General features: G+C 43.8%; 1 protein-coding gene across 1 annotated transcript; it reads left to right on the forward strand.

The window, feature by feature from the left end:
• The first annotated feature begins 1106 nt into the window (after window positions 1-1106).
• PSMD5 (proteasome 26S subunit, non-ATPase 5) lies at window positions 1107-9034 on the forward strand. The gene is made up of 10 exons (XM_086764090.1): window positions 1107-1332; window positions 1513-1657; window positions 2318-2431; window positions 2847-2975; window positions 3675-3784; window positions 4201-4343; window positions 4825-5016; window positions 5841-5950; window positions 6605-6745; window positions 7198-9034. The coding sequence occupies exons 1-10, from the start codon at window positions 1160-1162 to the stop codon at window positions 7453-7455; spliced, it is 1515 nt and encodes a 504-aa protein (XP_086620216.1). The 5' UTR covers window positions 1107-1159; the 3' UTR covers window positions 7456-9034.
• The last annotated feature ends 36 nt before the right edge of the window (window positions 9035-9070 follow it).

The following is a 9070-nucleotide window of genomic DNA, read 5'->3' on the forward strand; positions in this document are numbered from 1 at the left end:
CATCTGCACCCACATCTCCAGGAGAAATCTCTCCCTCCAGTGCAAGCAATGGGGTCTTCCCAGTGACATCTCAGGCGCTCTGAGACACTTATCGGTGACATTTGGCACTTTTGCTTTAATTTTCCTATCCATAAAATAGTTCTTTTCTTTTCTTTTTCTTTTTCTTTTTCTTTTTCTTTTCTTGGGCTCTGCACTCTTTGGGTCAAAACTGCTAGAAAGCTGGTAAGTCCTGTTGTGTTGTTTGGGCCTAAAACGCAGAGCTCCACTCTGTCTTACACTATAACTTTATTAGGTTACTGCCCATTCTCATAAACTAGTAGGAAGATACGTTCACTGTCAGCCCGCGGAGCACGCAGCTCTGGTGCAGCAGCCCGAGCCCGGGTTTGGGCGGGAGCCTGATGGCCGCACCATCCCGGTGGGCGGGCACTGGACGGAGCCGAGGATGCGCTGCCAGCCCGGAGGCCTCGGGATACCCCGAGAGATAACAGCCATGCATTCACTACACTCAATTGCCTCCCTCGTTGTTAATGGGCTGGAAAAATGACGTTTTTTCTCTGCTGGCGTGAAGCCAACCCCGTGTCCCACCGTGAGGCGGCCAAGCTGTCCCCGTCGACGCGAGCAGGTACAAGAGGCAGCACAGGGCAGGGGGGTCCCGGCACTGCAGCCCCCCTCCAGCCAGTGGGACCTGCCCGGGGTGCAGCTCGGCCACCTCAGGCTCTCCAGGAGGAACATCCGTGTCCCCGCGTCACACATGCGACACCCGATGTTCCCCGGACCCTGGGGAGCACTGCCGCCCGCCACTGCTGCCCTGGCCCGCCGCGGGTGCCCATCAGGAGGTGTCTGACTCCCACACGACCCCAATTTCACCCCATTTCCCCTCAAAACCGCTCCGAGGCCACGCCCCCTCAACAGAGACCACGCCCCATCAGCAGAGACCACGCCCCTTCAACCGAGGCCACGCCCCGACCGGCCCCACCCCGCTCTAGCACCGCCCGTCGCGGCCCTGTCCAATCAGAGCGCGAGGAGGGCGGAGCCAATACGGGGCGTGGCGCAGCCGCCATTTTGTTACCGGCGCGGCGGACGCGAAAGGGGCCCGTGGCGACGGCGCGACGGTTGCTAGGGGCGGCGGGCTCTCGCGACACTTCCCGGCGGCGCCAAGATGGCGGAGGCGGTGGTGGAGCTGCTGGAGCGGGCTGCCCGGCGGGAGGCAGCGCTGGAGGAGCTGCGGGCCCTGCGGCTCGCCGTGCAGGCCGTGCCGCCCGCCGCCCTCCGCGCCCGCCTCAGCGACGATCACCTGGGAGCGCTCTTCGCCCTCCTCAGCGTCAATGACCGGTGAGCGGCGGCCCGGCCGCCTCCCCTCGGCCTTTCCCCCGGAGCGCGGGGGCTCCTGCTGCTGCCCCGTCTGCTTTCCTTGCCCGCCTCCAGGGCGGGGGGCTGGCACGGCGGAGGATCTGGGGGCACCAGGTGGTGTTCCCCTCCTGAAGGGCTTGGGTTTGTCTCTGTCCCGCCCAGGGAGCAGGTGTCTACCTGTGTTTCCATCCTGGAGAGGCTTCTGCAGGCCCTGGACCCGCTCTATGTGATCCAGAACCTCAGGGAAGAGCTGCAGAAAGGGCTTTTCCACCCGGACGACTCCGTGAAGATCCTCACCATATCTCAGGTATGGATTTTTCCTCTGGGAGGAGGGAGCAGAGCTCAGTCTTCAGCCAGGCTGGGTTAGTCCTAATCTGTTACTGCCGTTCATCTCCTAATTTGTGACAAAAGCCAAGCCATCAAGTGTTTTCTGCAGGAATTGTGCTCTTATGTGCTCCTGCAACTTTGGATAAATACTGTGCAATGTTTTGGCATATAGTGCTTTGTGATGTGTCTGTTAAACAATGTATAAAACACTGTCTTGACAGAAGTAACTTGAAAATGAATCATCTGTCACGTGTTGTAGGAGCTTTGTAAGCCAGCACTGACAGCAGATGCCATAGGAATTAAGTGCAGCAACATTTTGATATCCAGGATACTTTGAACAATATTGTGGTAACGCTGAAGAGGAATAGGCTGTAGGAACTTGACGCTTGTTGCATTAATTTTAAATAACAGAATGGGGGGACGTTGTAGTTTGGAATGAAATTCCAGAGGTTTCAGGTCCAGCCCTCAGCTAAAAGCAGGTCCAGCTTGCAGCAGGCTGAGTATTGTCCAGTGGAGTTTTGAGTATCCCCAGAAATGGGGATTCTGCCTGTCTGGGTAGCTGTTCTAGTGCCTGAATGTCCTTATAGAGAACAAGTTTGCTTTAGTGTTACTTTCTATAATTATTTAATAATGTCTCTAGGTTGGGAGGATTGTTGAAAATTCAGATGCTGTTACAGAAATTCTCAACAGTCCTGAACTATTAAGGCAAATAATCAATTGCATTGGTGGAGAGAAAATAGCAGTGGCTAAAGAGGTAAGCATTGCTTGCTTTGTCTTCCTCTATAAACTGATACAGACACTGTACAAAGCACCTCTTCCTCAAAGAAGAGCAGAGGCTGTTGTCTCAGACGCAGTAGTAAAGAGCTTGGAAGATGTTATAAGCCTGGAGATGCCCTAAGCCCAGAAGTTACTTAAGTGTGATAGAAAATTTACCTGGAACTGTTGTCTTCCAGTAGTTGTTGATGCTAAGGTGAACTCGGGTCGCAGTATCTGTGACTAGGTCTTGTCAACAATACGGTAATTCTTGTTGAAAAGTGAATTGCAATTAAAATTTTAGGGATGTGGCATGATTTAGTATGTTAGTAAAGAACAGTGAGACTAAGTCAGATCGTGTTGGATTTTCTTCTCTTTGTGTTTTTCTTGTAATAAGCTGCTGGTTTTGTTTGCAGGCCATCAAGTCTCTCTCAAGGATAGCACAGACGCAAGATGGCTTAGAGGCTTTATTTGTGAGCAGTTTGTTGAGTGACTTGAAAAATGTCATGGCAACAAGTGATGTGGTTCGATACAGAGTGTATGAGGTAGGAATGCGATCGGTGTTAGCGTTTGAATGATGTGATACTGCTACCGAACACGACAGCTCTCTTGTCCTGTGTTCTGGATTGCAGTCTGGATTTTATGGCTTGTTTTTAAATGAGTTTTTGTCACTGCTTTACGCAATTTTCTTCATGTCTGCGGTCAAGACAAGAAAGGAGCAGGAAGAGTACAGCAGTATTCTGCTCAGGTAGAAGTGGCAGCTTTCTAGTATTCTGAGTCATTAACTTTACTGTTTTGAAATTCAGGGATGTATTTGTTTGTTTAAAGTTTGAGTTTGTTTGTAAGAAGCCAGGTGTTTTGAAATTTGAACATTTTGTCCTCAAATAACATCATTAACTTCTCAGCTTATGGTACAAAGGTGTGAACTACTGTTTACTTCTTGTGTTTTGTAACTTGTGTCGCTGGGGCATCGGGAGGGCTGCACAGTTACTAAAGATACAATGAAATGTTTGCTCCTGTGAAGGCAGAGGTAGAATAGCTGCTGTAGTCTCTCGACATTTGGATGTGAAGTGCTATTGAAACTCCTGGAGGGGGGAAGAGACCGGGAGATGCAAAGTGTGTCGCTAGATATGTATGGCAAACGAAATACATTGTAAGATGTCTTTGGCCATTACTCTGAATTGCTAATATTGTAATATTTTTATAAACCATCTTTTTTTTTTTTTTCCTGTGCTTTTATTTAGTTAATTGTTGAGATTTCTTCAGTGTCAGCAGATTCACTAAATTACTGTGTGAACAGTGGATTAATATCAGAGTTAATTGGAGAGCTGACGGGAGATGATGTGCTGGTCAGGTACGTTGGTAGTGAGTTTGCCAATGAGATTTCCCCTGTTGTTACTTTAAGACTGGACATCAGAGTTGTAACAGTTTTTAAACATATTTGTGTGTGTTCTCATGAAATCCTTTTCAGGAAAGCATGTTATCTGCCTCTTCTTAAACAGCCTTGAGTGTAAAGTACTGTATACTTCATCTTAGTTCTCAAATTTACGTTTCCCCAGTATGCTGTGATAATTGTAGTGCTGGGCTGCAAAGTAAAACTTTAGAATTCTTTCTGTACACCTAAAATAAGATAGCTGAGTGAGCTTGGAGTGTTGGACAGTAGGGATACCAGATAGTTTAGATTTTTATTTGTTTTGATTTTGTCTTAAGGGTATAAAACTTGTTGTTAATCACAGAGTACTTAAAAAACCCACTGTCTGTCTGTTACAGAGCTACATGTATCGAGATGGTGACCTCACTGGCCCATACTCCACATGGGCGTCAGTATCTTGCTCAACAAGGAGTCATCGATAAAATCTCAAACATCATCGTTGGTGCAGAGTCTGATCCTTTCTCAGGCTTCTATTTACCAGGTTACATCATGCATTTCTTGTTTCCAGTGTTTACTGCTTGCTTTTGTTAATGAGTTAGATAGAGAGGGCTATTAAGCCCCTGCTTTGAAAGCTCATGTGAATTTTTTCGTATTAGAACGTGTATGTTGGATGTGTACAAAAGATGCTGAAGCGCAGTCTAACACACGAATAGTATTACTCACTGGCAGTGGTAGAACAGGAAAGATCTGGAGAGACTGTGCTATAGATCTCAAGTTTGTGTTCTTGTAGGGTTTTTTTTTAAATGAATTCAAGACTGCTGTTGCATCATAAATTAAGTGACTTCCAAAATATTGGCTTGTTCCTTAGTTCTGCCCTTATTCTGATTCCTTTGTCAGTGTTCAGACTTACTGTTTCACTTCTAAACTAGTATTATTCTTATGTTAATGTATGTTTAATTTTGACATTGCTAAAGTTGTTGTTCCTCCACTCTGACTCTCTTTTGTCCTATTCTGTCTCTCAGGGTTTGTGAAATTCTTTGGAAATCTGGCTGTTGTAGACAGTCCGCAGCAGATCTGTGAGCGATACCCTGTCTTTATCGAAAAAGTCTTTGAGATGGCAGAAAGTCATGATCCGACCATGATTGGAGTGGCTGTTGACACACTGGGAATCCTGGGATCAAATGTGGAAGGCAAACAGGTTTTAGAGAAAACTAGTTAGTATATGTTTGGTTTTTTTTCTTTAATGAAACTTTCTCAGTATGTCATAATGTACAGGAGTCAATTGGTTTGATGTAGTAGAGGAAGGAATTGAAAAACATATTTATTTATCTAATAATCAAAGGTGTCTGAACGGCTGTGCTATAGCAGATAAGGTGTTTTTGTAACTGTCCTGCCAGGCTTGGCAGTGGGAAATGCCTGGCATCTAGAATTCTGGTATCGCAAGTGTGATTCAGATTATTCTTTTCTAGTGAGCTGCATCGTACGATTCATCAGTAGTTGTGTTATTTTCGCTTCCTCTGTTTCTACTGATGTCATGACCTTCTTAACAGGATTAGAAAAACATGAACTATCATGTAATGATGCTTTTTGTAAAGACTGCATTGTTTCTTTCCATACAAAACTGTTCAGAGGATTCAGAGTAGGTGCTAGGCTTCTTGCTGCTAGTCCAAACTTTGTTTTTTAAGTGAATATCTGTACTGGCGGGTAGCTATTGTAGAATGGGAGTGCAGATTTCGAACTACAAGTGTACTAGGGTCCACACTTCCCAGGATAACTGAATTATCTGTGGGACAACTTACTTTTTGGAAATGCTTAGATAATCTGGAGAATTAACATAAAAGCTTTGTCTATCTTAGATGCGTATGAGGCAAAGAGAATATTCCACTGCTTTTATTACAGTAGATGAAGAAGTTAACCTTTCTCAGGTTTAATGTACAACGCTTTCTGTCAGTTAATGTAGTATAATGTGACAGATGACTGTACTGCTGTAGAGGTTTATCTGAATTAATTAAAAATACTTCTGTTTTTATTTTCAAAGGAAGTAGATTCCAAAATCTGCTAAACAAAATAGGACACCAGGCAAAGAATGCCCCCACAGAGTTACGACTTCGCTGCTTGGATGCAGTTTCATCTCTTCTTTACTTGCCTGTAAGTTTGTAGTTTGGTTTGTTGCTTTTTTTAAAATCTAAAATAATGAAATTATTGTGCAACTGACTGATTGTGTAAAGACCTTCTGCAGCATCTTGCTTAGGTGGAAGTGGCAGCTTTCTAGTATTCTGAGTCATTAACTTTACTGTTTTGAAATTCACTGATATATTTGTTTGTTTAAAGTTTGAGTTTGTTTGTAAGAAGCCAGGTGTTTTGAAATCTGTTTATAAAACACAAAGTCAAGACATCATTGGCAAGGGAGTGAGAGTAAACAGTTTAATGTCTTGTGCTTTAAAGGGGTAGTAGCAAACTGCTCTAATCCCTGTGTATGTTCTTAGTGATCTGGTTTTGATAGTGTAGCTCTAAATTAGTGAGTAAGCCACTTTCATCTGTTTTGTAGGACTGCACTCCATTGCAGCACTTACCTTGTGTATCAAAATCAATTTATTTAAATCTGTCCTCCAAGCTAAATGAAATATAGAGGGCCATTTCTTCATTCATGAAAATAAGTTGAAAATTTAAACAATTTCAGTTTAATCTGCTAGTGGTTTTTAAATAACTTCCTTAACTATTGAACATATACTCAAAACCTGAAAGCTTTGCATAGTCCTAATCAAACTCTTTCATTCCTCTGCATTTCTCTGATGCACGTAGCCAGAGCAGCAGACAGAAGACCTTTTAAGAATGACTGAGTCGTGGTTCGCGTCCTTGTCCAGCCAGCCGTTGGAACTCTTCAGGAGCATCAGTACTCAGCCCTTCCCTGATCTCCACTGTGGGGCTCTACGCGTGTTTACGGTCAGTGCTTTTTGGTTTTTAAAGATCAGGTAGTGAATTGTATTGCTTTTCAGTCTCTTTTTTTAAGTGAAGCCCAGAAGCGGTCAGAAATAAGGTCTCTTTCACTGTGCCCCACTTGAAGTCACCGTTTAAATAATGCAGCAGATATATCATGTCTGTACTGCTTATTTTCTTATAAATTGGAGAGAGGAAAAAAAAAGCAAGAGCTATGCTCTAGAGTACTGGCTCAATATCAGAGGCACTGCTGTCATAATTCACTTAAAACTTTAAAGAAAAGCACTGAGCTGTACTTGTTTTCCGGTGTTAAACCCTGCTGTTTGATTTGAGTGGTGGTTGTGCAACTACTGTGTGGAATGAATATCCCATTTCATTTTTTATATTCCTTGACTATTTGTGTTTTGGGTTTTTAAAATAAGATGTATCCCCCTCCCTCCCTTTGTCTTCACGTTTAGGCCATTGCAAATCAACCATGGGCCCAGAAGCTGATGCTCGACACTCCAGGATTTGTGGAGTACGTTGTAGACAGATCTGTGGAGCCTGACAAAGCTTCGAAGGATGCCAAATATGAACTGGTTAAGGCCCTTGTAAACTCCAAAACAATCGCGGAAATCTTTGGAAACCAGTATTACCTGAGGCTTAGGGCTTACTTGCATGAAGGCCCTTATTATGTCAAGGCAGTTTCTACTACAGCCGTGGAAGGAGCAGAATAATTTCACCGGTGTCTTGGTTCCTCTTCTTGCAAGCCATGTTACTGAAATAGGTGTTAAAATACAAGGTGTGGAGACTTCCCCACACTGGAGTCTCTTTAGATTGTCTCTTTAAATGAAGCACTTTGACTCCGTTTGAAACGAGAGTCATGAGAGCAAATCAAAACCGATAGGGCACAGCGTAATTTCCCATAGAATGTCAGTGCAGAAGTTCTCTGTGTAATCTTGTGAGATGAGAAACCACGGTAAGCACTCTGTCAGCTGATGACTCTGTTTCATTTTTCAGAAATTATCAGTGTTCAGTTAAACTGTTCTTGAATTTGGAACTCCTGTCCTGTTTTCTCAGTAGATCACAGTTCTATTAAAAAAAACAAACACCAAAACACCTTGAGGTTTGTACCCTCAAATGCTGCCATAGTTTCTCTCTCTCTCTTTTTCTTTTTTTTTTTTTTTTTTTTTAAATATCTGCCAAAGTTGGCACTTGCATGGAACGTACTCTTCTAGCCAGTCACATTCTGTCAGAAACAGAGTTTGACTGGTAAGAATAAGGTAGTAACATTCTGTCCACATGAGGGAGTACGAACTGGATTTTGTTCTAGTTTCAACTTGCTGGATGTAAGTCTTGCTTGAATAAATAGTCTGAAATATTGTTTACATTGTATGCTGAGGATGAAAAAAAAAGCTTTTAGCCCTTTTAGAAACAAGTGAATGCAAGCTCTAGTGTATAAAACCAAATTGGGAGCTTTGTCTCCCTTGTTGACTGCGACTTGGTATGGCAGCTCAGTTAGCTTGCTCGACAGGAGCAGGAGCTATAGCACTACAAGTCTCCTTCAGAACCAAATCTTAAATTGTTTACACTATTTTTTAACAGAGATAAATGTTTTAGATTTTAAGGGTTATTTAAAAAAAAAAAATTGATTTTTAGTTGCCTGAGTTAGGATAAAAAGAGCAAGAAGACAAAGCTTTCATGTTTTAAGGGCAGGTACTAAGTTAGGAGGAGGGGAATGTAGTACCTGACAACGTTGTGCATCTTCCTCTGGAGAAGGTCAGCTAGCTGCGGATGAGATGCAAGACCAGCTGGACACTCTAGTGATGTGTGACTTGTCTTTGTCCATGAAACAGACCGCAATGTACTTTATACAGAAGGTTTGTATTATTTTTGTTGAGGACATACAAAACAAATCTGAGGAATAGCTGGGAGGAGCATAATAAAGCATGAAATTTCTACTTTTGAGCTTATTTTAGTAGTGTGGCAGGTCAGGCGTACCTCTGTGGAAAGCGCTTGCCCTGTGTCCCCCCTCTGCCAGGTGAAGCAGGATGTTCTAGTCGTGCAGTAACCCTTCTCTTGCTTGTAGTAGCTTTGAGCTACAACAGGTGACGGTGTCGCCTGCCAAAAATTGCTGGCAAGGCATCAGAGTGGGCTTGGAGGCGCAGGGTGGCTGGGGAAGAGCCTTTAATGTTTAATGCAGGTGGTCTGCCTTACTGCTTGTGATCGAATATGTACAAAACTTGTCATCCAACATCACAATGCTGCTGACGCTGTCGTCCTAGATGTGCATAATAAACATCTGCTAGTGAGAAACGCAGTGCGCGGTGTCTCATTTGTGAGCGGAGGGAG

The sequence above is a fragment of the Chlamydotis macqueenii genome, chromosome 20, assembly GCF_036417535.1.
Source record: "Chlamydotis macqueenii isolate bChlMac1 chromosome 20, bChlMac1.mat, whole genome shotgun sequence".
Classification (NCBI taxonomy): Eukaryota; Metazoa; Chordata; class Aves; order Otidiformes; family Otididae; genus Chlamydotis; species Chlamydotis macqueenii.

Bases quoted from the DNA above. Each gene is read 5' to 3' on its own strand.
- PSMD5 (XM_086764090.1), top strand. From the start codon at position 1,160: ATGGCGGAGGCGGTGGTGGAGCTGCTGGAGCGGGCTGCCCGGCGGGAG. The intron at 3,785-4,200 runs GTACGTTGGTAG...TGTCTGTTACAG, and splicing joins GGAGATGATGTGCTGGTCAG to AGCTACATGTATCGAGATGG. The intron at 6,746-7,197 runs GTCAGTGCTTTT...CTTCACGTTTAG, and splicing joins GGGCTCTACGCGTGTTTACG to GCCATTGCAAATCAACCATG.